Source organism: Hypomesus transpacificus, chromosome 18 (assembly GCF_021917145.1).
Source record: "Hypomesus transpacificus isolate Combined female chromosome 18, fHypTra1, whole genome shotgun sequence".
Classification (NCBI taxonomy): domain Eukaryota; kingdom Metazoa; phylum Chordata; class Actinopteri; order Osmeriformes; family Osmeridae; genus Hypomesus; species Hypomesus transpacificus.
The window spans coordinates 13,042,644-13,062,242 of record NC_061077.1 but is presented as its reverse complement, the minus strand read 5'-3'; the positions used below and the strand labels follow the sequence as shown (position 1 = coordinate 13,062,242).

Genomic DNA, 19,599 nt, shown 5'->3' with positions numbered 1-19,599 from the left:
TAAGTATACACACACAAGCAGTAATTGTTTATTGTTATACATGTACATGTGGACCAATAAAGGTTTTTCAAATTAGTGACACTCACGAGTTTCTAAATGATCCCCATTTGTCTAGGATATGATTAATGGGACCAAGATGTGACCAATAGGGGTCAGCTTTCCTCCACCTTCCTCATGTTGCTGGTTTCCTGCTTCCCATTGGTTGTCCTCTCAGACCCCCCCCCCCCCCCCCCCCCCCCTCTTGTAAGGAACATGCACCACTATGACACTGTGGTCAGTTGCCATAGAGATAAACAGATTGCTTTAGAAACTGTCTTTTTATGATGAGGTAATAATGAGGTATTACAAAAGTATCTGCAGTCCTCCTCCTGTGTATGTGTGAAATAGAGAGAGAGGGAGGGAGGGGAAGCACAAGAGAGAATGTAGCACTAGACGACTAGAAATCTGTATTTATAGCAAGGGACAATGTAGCACTAGACGACTAGAAATCAGTATTTATAGCCAGGGAGAATGTAGCACTAGACGACTAGAAATCAGTATTTATAGCAAGGGACAATGTAGCACTAGACGACTAGAAATCTGTATTTAAAGCCAGAGAGGAAGTGTAGAGCGGGAGTGAGAGGTTGACTGTGAGGACAAAACTGGGACTGTTTATGGAAGGCATTTGCAAAAGATGTTTTTCATTGTTATTCAGCCTATTGATGAAGATTTATTTTTGTGTGTAACAACCTTTTGACAGATGCATTTTAATCTTTATGTAAAGAACAAATTAACATATTTTCTATAGACGACCTAGTCAGTTTCCCATGAAGATTACTTTCCAATAATTCTCTTGAGCATAACAATATGTTTAGTTATCTAATAGGGGTGGGAATCCTTTGGTACCTCACAATTCGATTCAAATCGATTCTTGGGGTCACGATTCGATTTTTTTTTTGATTTCATGATTTTTTTGATTCACTATTTTTTAATCAAATTTCACTTCAATATATTCTTACATTTGATTCCAGTTTGCTGTTTAGTGTTACTTGTTTCTATCTGACTGTGATAGGCAGTTACCTGTTGAAGAAAAAAAATCCCAATGCATCAAAACCTTGAAATGTATTATTTTTCTTGCAGTTTCGTAAACTGCACATTTTTGACATTTGTGAATCGATAGGAATCGCTGGAAGACTCAATCTTGATTCAAATGCGAAATATCGATTTGATCATTCGATTTTTTCCCCCACCCCTATTATCTAGTCAGTTATCTGTTGTTACAAACATGCGTCACTGTATGCGCATTCACCGCTGAATGAGTTATGTAAGTCGACTGTCTTTCAATATATTCTGTGGATTGGGAGTTAAATCGGTGGGGTTTGAGTCAAATAAAAAAACTTGATATGTACCAATGTCCCATGGTCTTTTATTGCTTCACTCCTTGGTACCAATGATCCCTCCGAGATCAGATCGTCTTCTCCTTCTGTTGCCCTCCACCACTAGATCCCTCTCCCTCTGAATCAACTCGTCATCCGCCCAATATTAACACTGATTTACAGGCTCAACGACATCAACAGGACACTTAGGTTACTTCAAATACATCTGGAAGTGGTGGAGCGGTCGTTTTTTTGTTGTTGCATTCGATGGAAGTTCAGTTGGCTTTGTACAATGCAATGAAGGACAGTCCATGTTGAGACACGGAACACAATACAGTAGGATCTCTTCCTGGCTCACAACACACGCGCACTACAACTACGCTCACACCTGCACACTCACACACACATCCGCAACACATGCATGTCCCCACGCACGCACGCACGCACACACACTCGACAGTAAAGACTGCCCGTCATTCAGATGAATTCAGTGTTTATCACGGTCTGATCAGTTACGCTCATTCAGCATCAGGAGGTTGCTGGCTTGGAACAGATGCAGTCAAGTTTGGTCAGAGAGACACAGAAGAAGATCAGAGGACAAGACAATTGCAGCCATACTCCACACCACATCACATTCACAAGACAAGACAGAGCGTGCTGACACAGAAAGGATAGCCAAGGCCAGAGAAGCGAGAGGTAGAGTTGAAAGAGAAAGCAGGGGGGACGTAAGCTGATACTGACAGTAGGTCTGAGGCTCTTGTCCCCATCTCCAGTCCAGAGGTCAGGGGCTTGTCTGTCTGCGTGTCTGTGTACATGTGCGTGTGTGTGACTTTCATTTCCTCCTTCAACTGCTCCCATCACCTCCTTGGTCAAGCCAAGCCAATGTTACACTTCAAAACGTTAGGGGTCACATGGAAATATCCTTGTTTTCAAAGGAAATGCACATTTTCTGTCCTTGAAAATAGCAAATTGATCGGAAATACAATGTGTATGTTGTTAGTGTTATTAATTGTAGCTTGAAACTGCTCATTTGAAGGGATATCTACATATTAACACATACAGAGGCCTGTATTCCAATCTGGCACATGGAGTTGGCTCGTCCAAGTTCCTTTTAATAGGTTAATTAATCAGTAGAAAACCCTCCAAAAACCAAACAGAAAACGGCTGCGCTGATTAAAGAAGAAATACATCTGGCCTTCATACCAGTTGAACATCTGGAGCATCCGCAATTGTGGATCTGAGTGAAATTGATTTTGCTCCAAATGACCAGAAACAAAGAGCTTTCTTCTGAAACTCGTCTGAAACTCGTCAGTCCATTGTGATTCTGAAATGAAGGTTATTCCATGCGAAGAAGCCGTAGATCTCACTGTCAACAGCGATGAGGAGACTCTGGAGTTCTGGCCTGCCAGGCAGAGAAAAAACCATATTGCCGACTGGCCAGTAACAAGGAAAAGATTAAGATGGACAAAAGATGACAGACACTAGATAGAGGAAGATTGCGGAAGAAGTGTTATGGAGAGACAAATCGAAGTTTGAGGCGTTTCACAAAGAGCATTTGTGATCCGCAGACCAAGTGAAAATGGACTGGAGGGCTTGACACCATCTGTCCAAGCATGGAGGCAATGTGATGGTCTGATAGCGGTGAAGTGGAGAGTGAAAGGGATCTTGAGGAATGATAGCTATCACTGCAACACCAACATACAATGCTGTGTGGACAGCATCTGATTGGAGCCACTTTCTCCCCCTACAACAGGCCAAAGACCCGAAGGTTCAGACAATACAAGAACGATTTCGAGAAGAAAAAGTCCGCTGGTTTTGTCTGTAATGGAGTGGCCAGCAGAGTCACAGGATCTCAACCCTGTTGCTGTTGTGGGAGCAGCTTGACTCCTTGCATGTTACGTAAGCCAATCAAACCAATCCTTCTTGTGGGAGGTGCTTCAGGAAGCATGGGGTGAATTCTCTCACAAAGGACAGGTCGAGTGCCAAAGGTCTGCAAGACTGTAATGGCTGCAGATTCTTTGAAAGCAAAGTTCGAAGGACACAATTATTATTTCAATTTCCAAAAATCATTATTACTAACCTCGTCAATGACTACGTTTCGCATTCCAATAGCTGGATTCTGAATTCAAAGTCATGTTATTTTGTGTTTTCATGGAAAACAAGGACATTTTCAAAGTGGCCCCAAACTTTTGAACAGTTGTGTGTGTATGCGTGTGTTTGGGATTCAGCTGTGTGTTCGTGATGCTTGGGGGGGGGGGGGGAGTGAGATCATATGACGCTCTCAAAAGCCATGGTGTTCTTGCTCTGTCCAGCAGGGGGCAACAACTTGGCTTCAGATTCGGGAGACAGGTACTCCAGATGGTGTCGGCCCCACACAGGGGTAGTCAGGTGCTGCCAACGCTACAAACACAAAAAGAGAGAGAGACAGAGAGGGAGAGAGGGGGGGTAGTGCGGTTATGTCAATGTGAACCAGACCAATCACGTGAACCGGCTCGAACCGACAAAACAACGGCGGCGCGGCGTTCCTCCGTTCCCGCTCGGCGGACACGTGGGCTGCGTCCGGCGGGACGCGCGGCGAGAGAGAGAGGCAGGCGGACGCGGGGACTGACCTCTCGGAGGGTGCCTGGGCAGCGCAGCAGCTTGAAGAGGACGGTGACGGGGATGCAGAGCATGGAGGACAGGGCCAGCAGCCAGCCCAGCGCCTCTCCCCACCAGGGGTACACATACACCGAGTTGTAGGTCAGGGGCTTGTAGTTCACCACATGGAACAGGAACACTCCCTACACACACACACAGACACGCGGGCTAAGCAGCGATAGGGAGATCCTGGGAACATGGCCATACAAGACAACTCATGCGGACGCGTGACTCACCACACACACGAGGGGAGTGATGTAGGACCAGCACAGTTTCATGTAGGGCAGGGGCCGATATCCAATCATTCGGGCCACGTCGTCCATGAAACGATCAGCACCTGTCGTGGAGCGGAGAGCATTGGATAGGTCGAGGGACAGGTGGGGGGGAGAGCAAGACAGAGACAGAGAGAGAGAGACAGAGAGAGAGAGACAGAGAGAGAGAAAGAGAGAGAGAGAGAGAGAGAGAGAGAGAGAGAGAGAGAGAGAGAGAGAGAGAGAGAGAGAGAGAGAGAGAGAGGGGTGTAACACGATGGCCAAGTTGATGTGGGAGTCACTGAGAGAGCGGGGCAGGCCTGACTGGATCAAGCCTGCGTGCCAGGGTGTCAGGTGCTGAGGGGGCTCGTTGTCTCTCACCATAGACCCAGGCCACCACCACGCACTCCCAGAAGGCCTGCCATAGGAGAGTGATCCCACTGGCAGAGTAGTAGTCAAACAGCTGGAACACATACATCCCTCCCTTAGAGAGAGAGAGAGAGAGAGAGAGAGAGAGAGAGAGAGAGAGAGAGAGAGAGAGAGAGAGAGAGAGAGAGAGTGAGAGATTGAGAGAGAGAGATGTGGGCTTGGGTCAGCTGTGCTGTGATACCAATATTCTCACAAATCAAAAACATCACTCGACGTAGAAAAATTCTCACTTCCTTCTCTGGCCATCCATCCACACACTCACTCCTCTGCCTGTCTTCATCCATCCCCTATCACTTTCTAACTGGTGTCTTCATCCATCCCTTACCACTTTCTAACTGGTGTCTTCATCCATCCCCTATCACTTTCTAACCGGTGTCTTCATCCATCCCCTATCACTTTCTAACTGGTGTCTTCATCCCTCCCCTATCACTTTCTAACGGGTGTCTTCATCCCTCCCCTATCACTTTCTAACTGGTGTCTTCATCACTCCTCCTGTCCACCTGTTCGGGCGCTTACCTCCGTTACCATGGAGAGGTCAATGAAGAAGCAGGTAGTGCAACATATCGCCACGACGACTTCGCGGCGCAGAGCGCCCAGTTTAGATCTGGGTGGCAGCATGTCCATAATCCCTGTTATCAAGCCCTCCACGCCAACAAACTGGGGAGGAGGGGTGAAGAGGAAACCTTAGTTTGCAGTTGAAACAGATATTTAAATCTGGCCAATTACATACTTTAGTATAGTATAACAGGGGGGGGGGGGGTAAACAAGAGGATCACGTGCCTTTCTAACAGTCATTGGGGAAGGACAAGAAAGGATAGAGTGAGTCAGAGAGATTGGGAGGAAATAGAGAAGGAGGGGATGAATGGAGTGGACACTGAACAACTCGGTCTCTGTGAGGCGGACAGAGAGGCTCATTGACCGAAGCCCAGGAGTCAGGAACAATGGCTGCAGGCAGTGAGGACAAGGCCCGGCGCTCGACACACACACATCCAGTACAACAGTCAGATGCATGGCAGGAGGCCACTATCAAATCCACTGTGGTTGTGTGTGTGAGGTATGCGTGAATATGTTTTGGTGTGTGTGTGTGTGTATGTGTGTGTGTGTGTCTTACCTGGCTGTCTAGGCCCAGCACCAGCAGCATGAAGAAGAACAGTGCTGCCCAGAGTGGAGCGAGAGGCATCAGAGTCACAGCCTTAGGGTAAGCTATGAAGGCCAGGCCCGGACCTGAGAGCACACAGAAGAAAATCAGCACAGGGAGAGGCAGGGAGAGGCAGGGAGGGTCCAGGGAGAGGCAGGGAGAGGCAGGGAGAGGTAGAGAGGGTCCAGGGAGAGGCAGGGAGGGTCAGGGAGAGGCAGGGAGAGGTAGAGAGGGTCCAGGGAGAGGCAGGGAGGGTCAGGGAGAGGCAGGGAGAGGTAGAGAGGGTCCAGGGAGAGGCAGGGAGGGTCAGGGAGAGGCAGGGAGAGGTAGAGAGGGTCAGGGAGAGGCAGGGAGAGGTAGAGAGGGTCCAGGGAGAGGCAGGGAGGGTCAGGGAGAGGCAGGGAGAGGTAGAGAGGGTCCAGGGAGAGGCAGGGAGAGGTAGAGAGGGTCAGGGAGAGGCAGGGAGGGTCAGGGAGGGTCAGGTAGAGGCAGGGAGAGGTAGAGAGGGTCAGGGAGAGGCAGGGAGAGGCAGGGAGGGTCCAGGGAGAGGCAGGGAGAGGTAGAGAGGGTCAGGGAGAGGCAGGGAGAGGCAGGGAGGGTCAGGGAGAGGCAGGGAGAGGCAGGGAGGGTCCAGGGAGAGGCAGGGAGAGGTAGAGAGGGTCCAGGGAGAGGCAGGGAGAGGTAGAGAGGGTCAGGGAGAGGCAGGGAGAGGTAGAGAGGGTCCAGGGAGAGGCAGGGAGAGGTAGAGAGGGTCAGGGAGTGGCAGGGAGGGTCAGGGAGGGTCAGGGAGAGGCAGGGAGAGGTAGAGAGGGTCAGGGAGAGGCAGGGAGGGTCCAGGGAGAGGCAGGGAGAGGTAGAGAGGGTCCAGGGAGAGGCAGGGAGAGGTAGAGAGGGTCAGGGAGAGGCAGGGAGGGTCAGGGAGGGTCAGGGAGAGGCAGGGAGGGTCAGGGAGAGGCAGGGAGAGGCAGGGAGGGTCCAGGGAGAGGCAGGGAGAGGTAGAGAGGGTCCAGGGAGAGGCAGGGAGAGGTAGAGAGGGTCAGGGAGAGGCAGGGAGAGGCAGTGAGGGTTAGGGAGAGGCAGGGAGGGTCAGGGAGGGTCAGGGAGAGGCAGGGAGGGTCAGGGAGGGTCAGGGAGAGGCAGGGAGAGGCAGTGAGGGTCAGGGAGAGGCAGGGAGAGACAGGGAGGGTCAGGGAGGGTCAGGGAGAGGCAGGGAGGGTCAGGGAGGGTCAGGGAGAGGCAGGGAGGGTCACGGAGAGGCAGGGAGGGTCAGGGAGGGTCAGGGAGAGGCAGGGAGGGTCAGGGAGAGGGAGGGAGTCACAGAGAGTCAGGGAGAGTCACGGAGAGTCACAGAGAGTCAGGGAGAGTCAGGGAGGGGTGGAGGTGGTGGAGGTGAGAGGAGTTTGAGGGAAGGGGCAGTTCTTACCACTCTCAGCTACCTTACTGATGTCCACCCCCTGCTCTGCTGCCATGAAGCCCAGCACTGAGAACACCACGAAGCCTGCAAAGAAGCTGGTTCCACTGTTGATGAAGGCCAGCACAAATGCATCCCTACAGAGAGACAGAGAGGAAGCACTTTACTATGAAAGTCAAAATAAATAAGAGGACATGAGAGATTTGTTTCAAGTGGTGGAGGCATAAATAGAAGGGCTCCGAGAGAGGAGAGCGAGATCAAGGGAGCGGGCGAGGGACAGGGAGGAGGGACAGGTAGATAGATGGTCTGATCGATTCCGATGTGTGTCGGACTAATGCAGCGAGAGTAGCTCGGGAAGTGTTCGTTTAAGGCAAGGGGGAGCTGATCAGCGTGTGAACACCGGAGCTCCAGAGAAACAGGAACGCGGCACATCTGCCGTAGGCGGAGCGTCAGTCGCATACTGGGATGGTCAAGGGACAGAGCTGCTGTCAATTACTTCCTGGATTTCCGGAAGGCTTCTGTGATAACGTGTGACCAGGAGAGAGACGATTGGATAAGAAAAGCGAGGCGATAGAGTGTGGGCACAGAGATGGAAGCCCGAGATCTCAGGTTCTGCTGAGGCTGCATGTTGACTGGGTTGCATTCCTGCTAACTCGCCTGAGGCTCACCATCAAGGTCGGGGTCTGGAGATACTATGACTGCTTCTCAAAATAGATCACATGGGGAGTGGAAGTGCTTGGATTCAGACAAAGATGGAGCCTGTTACTGTAAGGCAGTGTTCACACTTGCCTTCAGTGCCTTTTGAGCTCCTTTTGAGCTCTTTCAGCACGAGAATTCTGTAACCTGAACGGGAATCATACATTCTAGCAATACATTATTTTCCGTTATTTTCCGTTGGTTAGACCTGCTTATTGATAGCTTGCTACTATGGCGAATAAAATGCAATTACTTGCTTTAGCCTTCGAGGAGCCATAGCCTGGTAACTAAGGTAGAAGGTTACTAAGGAAGATACAAGCGTACCTACTCTCCTGATTGGTCAGCTGTCAGAAAGGCGCTTGACGTCACCCAGCGATTTTCTTAAAAGTTAAGAAAACTGAACTCAAAAAGGCGTCGGGCTCAGTGCTTTTTTAGAAGTTTTTAAAAGGTGGACGATTTTTTTTTTTAAAGGCGGCCACCTTTTTCCTTTTCCCATAGGGTTGCATTTCAAAAGCGAAGGCAGCGCTTTTTTCTAAAAAAAGAAGTCAAGTGTGAACATGGCCTAAGGTGGTATTTATGTGAACACCCATACACAACCTGTAACTCTACACACTGCCTTACACTACCAATATACCCATACACAACCTGTAACTCTACACACTGCCTTACACTACCAATATACCCATACACAACCTGTAACTCTACACACTGCCTTACACTACCAATATACCCATACACAACCTGTAACTCTACACACTGCCTTACACTACCAATATACCCATACACAACCTGTAACTCTACACACTGCCTTACACTACCAATATACCCATACACAACCTGTTACTCTACACACTGCCTTACACTACCAATATACCCATACACAACCTGTAACTCTACACACTGCCTTACACTACCAATATACCCATACACAACCTGCAACTCTACACACTGCCTTACACTACCAATATACCCATACACAACCTGCAACTCTACACACTGCCTTACACTACCAATATACCCATACACAACCTGTAACTCTACATGGAGTCATTATTTGATCTAAGGGCCCCTTGAGCGATTTATATGTTGCTTCTTGTGGTGTCTTTGAAATTGCCCGCCTGTATTTAGTCTTGTCTGAGATACAGCCTGCACATGCAGATGCATACAGTGTTGTACTTGAGATACGTGGCTGCTACCGCCTTATGGTGGGGGTTTACTGATGTTGCACTCTGTGTGGTAAAAGAGAGAGGCCGTTCCTTGGCACCTCCCACTGTAACACTGATGGAACTGCGTACATCTCTGTGATTATCTGCTGCAGTGCTGACGACACTGTTTGGACGTCGCTCTGGATAGAAACATCTGTAAATGTGAGCCGGGGCTGGTTACTCTTGTAACCAAAACAAACACTGTTTCTAAGAGGACAGTTGCACTAGTTTGAACTCAATACATTGTCTCCCGGTCTCTGTCTCTCTGTATCACTCACTCGAGTTTAGGAAAGCCCTTAATGCGTTCCTCCTTCTGGGACTGACTTGTGCCTACCCCCCCCCCCCCCCCCCACACACACACACACACACACACTATGCTCTACATCTCCACGCTCCATCCTAACTTGGACAAGCTTCCACACTTGTATTACTGCAATGCGAAATGCCCCAGATACAAGCCCCAATCCTCGGAGGGCTTAACAAGGAGCGTGTGCACACGGTACACACACAACTGTTCTTTTCTTCATTTGGATCAGAAGCAGGTCAGGCAACAAGAGGGAAGTGGATGTGGTTAAAAAAAAAAAGAACAAGAATGAAGGGGAAAACCACAATCAGGAATCAAATGTACTGTAGCGACACTTTAACCCAGCAAATGCCTTCCAACTCATGACTACTTGGCAGGCCCCGACTACTGAAGACTGAACTCAGAGTTCAGCTGGTTCCTCTAGATGACATAGAGGCACCTAAAGCTGAACAAGTGATCCAGCGTGTTGACGTACATCTGGTTAGCATAAGGGGTTAGTACAGAGTTGGCTGAATCCTTGATTGTTTGTTCTGGTGGTCGCAGGACTACATATTGTGTAGAGAGCGTGAGTCATGGTGGCGAGAGCGGGTGAACTGGCGACCAATCAAAACCTGGGGATGGTCAACGTGTTCCTGGAGATCTGCCCTCTTGTAGGCTTTCCCTCCTACTCAGGTTATTGCAGTTGTTACTGACCGCACTCTGCGTTTTGGCTCAGCTATTTCTTTTTTTTTTTTTTAAGTCGGAGCAAAACAGCGAGAGGAGCGTAGCTGTCCAGGAATATGGTCGGACATCCCTCTCAACGGAGAGACTCTGTTAGAGGGTTCAAACTTCCTATTTAGGTCAGGGGGAAGAAACCAGCGAGGGGATATTCTTGATGCTACTCCTAATATGGACATTCCATAAATTCCTGTAAAAGCTCAACATCAAGTCCTGAGATCTAATGAAATCCAAGTTTGATGCTCGTCATCTCGTAAAGTGGCCATTTTAGGGAGCAAGACCTCCCTTCTGCTCGTTAGGCATCAGACATCCTAGCTGCTGTCTTAACCAAGTCAGATCTGTCTACAGAAGTTGGACCAGTTATTAATTTGTTTTCTTTCTTTTATACTCTAAAAGAGACAATAATAGGCCAAGCATAAATGACATTGAATTGTATCCTCCTAATCGCAGAACCTTCTTCACATCATGTGCTGCATTCACCAGGCACCAATAGAAGCTACAGAACGTCTGGGTCCTCCGGACCAACACACACTACTGACAAGCTGCATGCTTGGTATTTGATACCATTCAGTTGGGGTGTGTGGGCGGGAGGGGGGGGAGGACCAACATCTACAGGGTGTTCATGCCTTCAAAAGCTAATGAGTTGGTATCTGTGCTGACCCTGAACAGCCAGCAGCTGTGAGTCTCCCTCCCTTTGCTCCGGTGAGATAGAGCCTCGAGGTTTTACTGGCCCCCGCGCATACACACCTGTCATCTACACACTTGTGCACACTTACTGTACTCCTACGACGGGTTACTGATTACTACAGCAGTCAGAATCAAATTCCCAAGAATCGGACATGAACTGAAACTAGGTTCATGGCTTCTAAGCAGATGCAGGTTTCTAATTCCCTATGGGGGGAAAACGATGGGGAGTTTTTGGTTGAAACCAAAGTTGCAGAATGCTTACATCAACAAAGTCTTGGACAGTGACATGACAACAGACTTTAGCTGACTCTTACTGATAATTGACGTAGCCCCAACAGCCCTTTAAACTCCTGCATCAACCAATCCCTTTTCTTTTGTACAAAACCTTGATGATTTATATGGCAGGTTCGAGTGCTCGAGAGGGACCAAGTCATCCAGCCACAGTGTGACGTTTTGTGCTCATTGTGTTGCCATACTCACTGGTAGCAGTTGTTGTGGAAGCGGTTGTAGCTGCCCAGTGCGGTCAGAGCCCCCAGTCCGATGGCATAAGAGAAGAAGATCTGAGTTCCTGCATCGATCCACACCTGTGACCAACAGACAGTGGCACTATAAGCAAGCAAGCACGTGCACTAACTGACAACTGATCTACTGTTCACAATGGATGAGGTGAGATTCTCAGGCATGGCTAGACGATCTTCCCTGTAAGGGTGCCTAGGATGGATCAGAGTAGGCTACTGATTACTGTAGTCCTTGAGGAAGATATTTGCCATTCTATGCTAACTCCGTTCAGTAACCTTGACAAAACCTGTGCACAGTACACGACTGCGCCATGACGCCATGTTAATCTATGTTTATCATTTCAGAGGGTCTTCCTGACGAATGGCATTGTGTTTGTGATTCCTTGCTATGAACAACTTGGGACTACCTCGTTGTTATGATCAGTGACCTATGCTCTTTTGTAAAGCTTTATCTTGGAAGTCGCTTTGGATAAAAGCGTCTGCTAAATGCATAAATGCAAATGTAACAAGGTGAAAGGGGGGAATTCCTACATGGTTGGGGCCTAATCTAACGTTTCGTTTTGGTTTTCGACCAATCGGATCTGCGGTCTCCAGATTCTTCATGCGACGGGTGTCCCCTGCCCCCCCCCGTACCTGAGCCTCCCACAGTTTGGACCAGTTGGGTTTCAGGTAGTACACGATGCCGTCCAGAGCCCCGGGCAGAGTGACACCGTGGGCCAGCAGCACCACCAGCACCAGGTAGGGGAACAGGGCCGTGAAGTACACCACCTGAGGGTGGAGGGACAGGGACGTCAGCGTCGGGTACAAACCATCAACCTACACCACTATAGAGCTGGAGCATACAACACCACTCATCTGTCATGCATACAAAAAGTAAAATGCTTGTGAAACTTCAGTGGAAAAAGGTCCTAGATAAGTTCCGCTGATTCATGCGCCCCCCTGCTGGCCAGTGTTGTGCCGGGCCACCTCACCGTGGCAACAACAGGCTAGAACAGAGCGTAGGCCGACTAGGTATGCGGCTGGATCTCAGGGGGCCACAGAGAGAAAAGCCCCTTCCAGCTCAAGCACAAACAGAGAAAGTTACTAATCGGATTAGAGGCACAAAACTCAAAAGGACCATGAGAGCTTTCTTTATATTATATGCATTTGGCATTACATTACATTAAGGTTACATTAACATTAACTACAGAGCAATAAAAAAAGGGTTACATAGAAATGGCTATGTACTTCAATGGTAGGCTAAATAGCGCGTATAGATGACTAAAGTGTAACAAGGCACAGTACGTGGGAGTAGGTGGATCTTACAAGGGGAAGTTGAAGGCTGTGTCACCAAAACAAGACCAATGGAAGCTCCGTACAGCCGGCTAGCTTCCTCGTTGCATTGTCTGTTTTACAATAATGGCTAGTAATTGGCTAATAACGGCTAGACAAAGGAGTGATGGCTAAGACGGCACTAGCCAGCTACCAGTTTTTGGTTCAATCTCGGTAATCATACACAATATATTACATAGCACTGGGACGATTAAAGACAGCCAGAATGTGTACATCACGTGTTCCATATGGGGTCCTTTGATTGGTTGATTATCTCAGTGTCACTAAACAGTTCTCAACTTTTTGATTTTTGAACTTTTTGACCCCCAACACTAGACTCTGACGCTCCACACCTCTCCTCTCTTTCTTTAACTCCACAGTTCCTCAGATAATAACTACAAAGTTGTTACCATAGGTATTATTATGTAGCAACATGGTAGTTGATGTAACCTTATGTTGAGTCTCATTTGAATCATTTGTATGGCTGTGTGCATATATACAGTATGTATATGAGTCAACTGTTCATAACGGACGTACACAAAGTCTAAACACCATACAGGAATGCATGCGCAAGAATGGAAACAAAAACACACACACACAGGTAGGCCTACGTTCTCTCCTGAAGCTAAGCCGATTGACACTTTGTACACGTATGCACGGGGACTCTGGCTGAAAGCTTGTTACAGAAGTTCAACGGACCAATTTCACAAACGCCCACACATAGACACAACCAGGCACTGAGAACCCACAAAGACAAAAGTTTACAGTGCCATTTCTCACATCAACTGCTCCCTTAACAATGTTGAAGGAATTGAATTTCAGTCACCAGTGCAATCAAAGTCAAGGCCTTGTTTGGCACACTCTCTTGGCACATTTTCTTCCAGACAATGCTTGGCAATAGCTTTGACGCCATATTTTGCTGCATGTATTATACGCATATATTGCAATCAGTTATGGCCTTCTTGTTATCGTTGTTATATTTTCATAAGCTTTCAAAGATCTCCAAGACCTGTGGAAACCCAAGTGTTGGGAGTTATGGATGACAGTGTGTGTGTGTTTCAGTCTAGACAGGCTGATCTTCCACTCTAAAGCCTCTTTGGGGTCAAAGGTCAAAGTGTGAAGACGAGGTCGGGATCAAGGTCGGAGGCAGGCGGCGCGGTGAGTCAACCTATACAGGAGCGACCACGAGGGGCAGATGACACTGTAACTCTGACACGGTCACTGGGACCCTAACACAGACCTGGCTGCGCTCCGGTTACACCCCCTCTCTAACAAAAAGTACCCCATCGACATTCACTCACACGCGCACACACACACACACTGTCTGACCTTGCCTGTAGACTTGACGCCCTTCCATATGCAGAAGTAGACAATGACCCAGGTGGCTATGAGACACAGCACCATCTGGTAGCTGATGTCTCCCGGCTCGTCCAGGCCACCAGACAGACGCAGCACCTTGCGCCTTGACCGCGGGACATGTGGGGGGGAACAAACACAGGGGCGACACGACACGGGGTTAAGTCCACCGAATGGTGCGCGAAAGAGACGGCGCGCGGGTTTCAAAAGAGGACTACTCACTCCCAGAACTCGATGACTGGAGATCGCATGCCCTCCGGCTCCACGCAGCTGCCGTTGAACATGAGCACGGCTACGGAAGGTTTGGGCTGGGAGGAGGAGGAGGAGAGGAGCGAGGCGGGGATGGAGGGGTCAGCAGTGGAGGAGACAGCAGCGGCGGGCGAGGCGCTGTGGTTGTGGCACGCGCGGCGGAAGTCCAGCGTGCAGTTGGGGGTGTTCCAGGCATGTCCACAGGTTGCCCAGGGTAACGGGTCGGCGAAGGAGTGGAGGAGGAAGTAGAGACCCCACACCAGGATCATGATGTAGTACGTGTTACAGAAGAACACAATAACCATTGAGGCTAGGCCCAGACCTGGGAAATAATAGAGGAGCAGGGATGAACAACTATTAACACGCAAGCACACACAAACACACACGCACGCACGCACACCCTACCTTTAAAGAGGGGGGCGATGTTCCAGGCAGAGACCCCTCCCTGCTTCATAAACTGTCCCAGGGCGATCTCCAGGAAGAAGACAGGAATACCTCCGATGAACACAATCAACATGTAGGGGATCAGGAACACGCCTACAACATACAGCACAGCACCACATCACACACCAGTCACAGCTACATTATAACTACGTTTTGGACTGTGATGTTGCAGATATGCTTTTTATTTTGCCACAAGCAGGAGTAGAGTAGACAGATTAGGCTCTTTCAAGATGATGTTGAGGTGTCAGTGAGGAAAAGGGTGCAGAGGGAATGAGAAACAGTGAGGACGGGGGAGATGAATGGCAAAGAGACGAGGAGAGAGGAAGCTGAGAAACAGCATGTGGGTATGAGAGAGAGAGACAGGAAGATATGTAGGAGTGGAACGACATGGCCATAGACAAAGATTTCGCAATCATTTCATTTGACAATCGCAGCTAGGCATGCGAGAAAGAGAGAGAGTGATAAAGTCGGAGAGTGGTAAAGAGACACAGTAAGAGATACAGTAAGAGAGTGATTGAAGGATAGAAATAATATCGGGGGGGAAATAATATAGGACAAGGGAATAAGCTACTGCTGGTAGGGCTGTGAGTCTTATGAAAGATAACCTGGACTGTTGTACAGCAAGCAAATTAGTGGTCAGGCTGTGGTCATTATTGTTGGCTTGCTCTGCCTTCTTTACACAGAGGCCCAGTTGAGAAAAAGACAGGCCAAACCAAAAGGGAAGATCATTACATAAACAATCCTAGAGGAACACACAAAGCATGTTACTTCAGTAAAGAACTGACGTAACCGTGGGTGATACCAATATAACAGAGCAAGGGCCAGACAGTATGGGGAGGAGTCAGCTGAAAGAGTCACATGAGTATGACACACACACACAGAGAGAGAGAGCTGTTCAGACGACGACGACGGGGGGGGGGAGAATGGTCACATGGAAGAGATGGAGCGAGGGCTTATAAAACAGGGATAATAAAGAAAGAAAATCCATCTGTAGATCACCTGTCTGGCTACTGTACCCTGCTCAGGTAATTGTGTCATACTCATTCTCTTGTGCACTGTACCCCCCCCCCCCTCCCTCTTTATTTTACTCTCCCTCGCTCATTCACTGAGGAGAGCAGATAGCTGTAGCCTTATAAGGAAGCATTTGTGTGTGTATACGTGTGTCAGAGAGACTGACTTGCGGCCTAGTGAAATAGAAAGAGATCCACTACAGAGAGTGGATTTGAGAGAGGATGGTGAGAAATATGTGGCAAATCTGCCAAAATTGAGCACTGCGCAAAGCATTCTATATCCCTTCCACAAATCACCTCTCTCAAAATCACCTCTCAGTGGCCAGCCGACACTATAAAGCCATTTTTCCGAAATGAATTTCCTCCATCTCCGTAGTAACCTAGCTATCTCACTGTTGGCCTCTTCCATTTGTCTCCAGCCCTGTTTGCGTGAGTAAAAAGGCCGGAAAGCCTGCGAGTGCCCACTCTTATCTGATTCCGCTGTCGCGTAACGAGACGTCCCCTGGGTTGGTCAAGGACACGAAACGTGGCGTCGCAGTGGCACTGCTGACACAGAGGGGAAGGGACGGGGCACAGGACGCTCATTGTAACAGTGTATTCATATTCCATCTGAGGAGGGGAGAGAGCACCTTTGTGTGCGGGGTGCAAGGGCAGGAGCACGGGGGGGTGGGGGGGGGGGGGGGGGTGACTGTGTGAGGCAGGCTTTTGTTACACGATACGAGAAGGTGGGTATCAGAGACATGGGTCACAAGACAGACAGAGAGAGGGGAGGGAGGGAGTCTATACACGCTAACAAGCTCACTTTTATTCCAACGCTTCCTATCTAAGAGGAGATTTAGGAAGGGACAGAGATAAGAAATGGAGGCCAAAGGTGGCCCTCTCTGGCCCGAGAGAAAGGGAGGGAGAGATTGAGGGAGGGAGGGAGGGAGAGAGATAAAGAGAGAGAGAGAGAGATAAAGAGAGAGGGAGAGAGAGGGAGGGAGATAAAGAGAGAGAGAGAGAGAGAGAGAGAGAGAGAGAGAGAGAGAGAGAGAGAGAGAGGAGAGAGGGAGGGGAACAAGTGAGAGAAAGGCGGGGAGTAGGCAGCAAACACACACACACACACACATCCAGTGGGGGAGTTCACGGCATGGGTTTATCAGGGGAGGGACAGCAGACGTAAACTGTGCTCGAGTGACTCCATGGGAGAGGCAGGGCGAGAGCTACGTGCACACAGCCATGCAAGCCTGCTTTGTCTTCCTCCTCTATTAGCCCTTAAAGTCTCCACACTCCTCTCTCTCTCTCTCTCTTTCTCCCCGCCCCCCCTTTTCTTCTCCTGCCACTCCTTTATGAACTTGCAGTCACCTCAACCGGCCTGGAACAGCCCAACTGCCTTCTTTGCATGTTTCCTCTTTGGAGTGCAATAAAGTTGACTTTCCAATGTGACTGTGTCTAAGCGTCACCGTGTCTGCATATCTGTGGGTGTTGGAACCTGTACAAGTAGGTAACTGGGAATCATTTGTGGGTGTGAGTGGCTGAATAGATCGGCTATATGTGCAATGTGCCAAGGTCTGTAGACCCTTGTGGGTACCGGTGTTGCATCGTTCAAGCTCTCGTATCAAGACAGTAATAATACATTGAGCTCACCTCCTCCATTCTTGTAGCAGAGGTAAGGGAAGCGCCACACGTTGCCCAGCCCAACGGCAAAGCCCACGCAGGACATGATGAAGTCCATCTGTCTGGTCCAGGTCTCTCTCTCCACCACAGGCACTGCTGTGGCCTGGCTGAGGGCCTGGGAAGGGCCACCCCCTCCTTCTTCGCCCCCTTCCCCCGCCCCAGGAACAGGCACCAGGGGGCGAGCCACCCCGCCGCTCTCCTCTTCTACCGGAATCCCGACCTCGTCCTGGGAGAGAAGGATGTCCCCTAGAGGGAGGGGAGGGGGGGGGGAGAGGGGGGGAGTAGGGTGGAAGAAGGGTTGAGAGAATTGAGGTGGAAGGAGGCCGATTCAGACAGAGAGGAAGAACAGTGACATTGGGTGAGGTCGAGGGAAAGAGAGACAGGGAAAGAGGGCGGGGTGTAATGGGGAGAAAAGAAGGATGGAACAGAAAGAGAGGTTGTAGAATGGGAATACACTACTTCAAGAGTTACTCTTTGATCAGAACACAAGCGTACACACACCAATGGCGGAAATTCCACCGACTTTCTTTCAACATTTCAACAAAGAGACCAGACAGTTTCTTGGGCCACACTAGCTTGGTCAGGGGGAAGTGTGTGTGCACTCTGAGTTCACTTAAGGACAGTGTTTAAACAGATTTACTGTAAACGGTGTCATTGCACCAAATGACAAATGTAGCCAATTATTGCACAAGACCTTGAGTGAAATTCTTGAGAGAAATATTAAGGCTAGAATCTCCTCCAAAAGTTAAGTTGTTTGCAGCTGGAATACACCAACTTAAGCCAAAATGATTTGCTTATCTAGGCCTACTATCTAACGCAAAGCTTTCATCTCAGATTTCACAATTGTATCAGTTAATTGTTCCGCTCTTATCAGGATACACCCACGTAAAACAGTATAGCATTGCATTCCATCCGTCTATCAAATACAATGGGGTTTGTTTGCTGAGCAGGTTATACCTAGTAGGCCTACAAAACACAACGGTATATTTACAACAAAATGTAACTTAAATTGATGCATTTTAGGCAGCGTGATGCTAATGTAACATTGACAAAGCCGTATGATGAGACCAAACAAATCAGTCCTAAAGCCAGTATTTGGATCTGAAGTTTCCACAAGGCAACTTTAAGGCACGTTTTAATGCAGATGCACAAAGCTATGCTTCTCGGTTTGGCAAAAAACTTAAGTGGTTGGTGATATTTCTTTTGGCATACCTTGGTGCTAGACTACATAAATAGATTTTATTGGAGGATAGCATGAACTGTAGCTATATCCTCTCCAAGACATTAGGTAAGCATCCTTTATTTCAAATTGGATGACTGAATCCACTTTGGAGCTACAGAAATCCACTTTGTTATCATGCTTGTTGCAGATTTGCAGTTGGCAAACATGACTGACTCGAGTGCTTTGAGAGACATTCAGACTCGTTCAAATGGCCATAGTTTAGTAACTAGGCTAATTCCCCCTGGTTTGGTCTCATTCTCTCATACTCATTAGTAACCCAAAACCTAATGAATAATTCCATATCGATAAATCACTTGGTTTGATTACAGATTGATAACATAAACAACAACAATATGCATACATTCAAATTCCAATCTTTAGTTAAATAAATACAGATGATTTCATAAACACGTCATCAATTAATGGTACTCACCTGGACTGTTGTCTTCCACTTCGGGAGACATATTTGACAAGCTAGCACCACAATGATGATTTATCAGATCAAGAAATTGCGGGCTAGGTAGCTGTATTGGTCAAACCAAATGGTGGTGGCTAACTCGCTAACGTTGGAGTGGTAACGTTAAACTAGATAGCAAGAGTACTCAGTGCGTCTGAGATAGAGAAGGGCAAGTACAGTCCTTTTGTTGCCGTCTTCTGGTCTTGAAATCCCAAAGTGTGTTTTAAGACAGCGAGTTCGAAACCCTATGAAATTGAATATTTACAAAGCGTCGCAGTCAGACGTTGAGGAGGGGAAATTCAAAAGCAGTCGACGAAGCACTTGAAGGTAAGCCTGAAGAATCTCATGGATGACAGTTAAATGAAAATAACAGTAAGCCGAGGGGTGTAGGTCGTCCTATGTATATTTCAGTCAAATAAATGCCCTAGAACATACATGAAGTCGTTTGCTGGGTAGATAGCTGTACTGTCCTTCGCTGGCGGGGCTCTGACGGAGAATGCGAACCGCGCCTGGTTTGGTCCTTCTATCCGCTGCCAGCAACGCTCT

At 48.5% G+C, this 19,599-nt stretch overlaps 2 protein-coding genes across 2 annotated transcripts in view; one reads left to right on the top strand and one right to left on the bottom strand.

The window, feature by feature from the left end:
• The window catches only part of LOC124480321 (solute carrier family 26 member 6-like), a 10,964-nt gene extending 9,577 nt beyond the window's left edge, over window positions 1-1,387 (top strand). Inside the window, exon 19 of the mRNA XM_047039490.1 lies at window positions 116-1,387. Within this exon, the coding sequence (XP_046895446.1) occupies window positions 116-142 (27 nt within the window). The 3' untranslated portion in view covers window positions 143-1,387. The remainder of the gene's footprint in view (window positions 1-115) is intronic.
• Window positions 216-19,599, bottom strand: si:ch211-117c9.5 (sodium- and chloride-dependent creatine transporter 1). Its single transcript, XM_047039492.1, has 14 exons — window positions 19,030-19,599; window positions 17,345-17,620; window positions 14,670-14,801; window positions 14,238-14,586; window positions 13,989-14,121; window positions 11,982-12,116; window positions 11,311-11,414; window positions 7,234-7,358; window positions 5,784-5,896; window positions 5,189-5,329; window positions 4,625-4,727; window positions 4,229-4,329; window positions 3,965-4,135; window positions 216-3,755 (listed from the first exon to the last, which is right to left on the bottom strand). Exons 1-14 carry the CDS (start codon window positions 19,058-19,060, stop codon window positions 3,624-3,626), a joined length of 2,046 nt encoding a protein of 681 aa, XP_046895448.1. The 5' UTR covers window positions 19,061-19,599; the 3' UTR covers window positions 216-3,623.

Bases quoted from the DNA above. Each gene is read 5' to 3' on its own strand.
- si:ch211-117c9.5 (XM_047039492.1), bottom strand. From the start codon at position 19,060: ATGTCTCCCGAAGTGGAAGACAACAGTCCAG. The intron at 11,415-11,981 runs GTACGGGGGGGG...TGTTGGTCACAG, and splicing joins CCAAACTGTGGGAGGCTCAG to GTGTGGATCGATGCAGGAAC. The intron at 4,136-4,228 runs GTGAGTCACGCG...GTGTGTGTGTAG, and splicing joins TCACTCCCCTCGTGTGTGTG to GGAGTGTTCCTGTTCCATGT.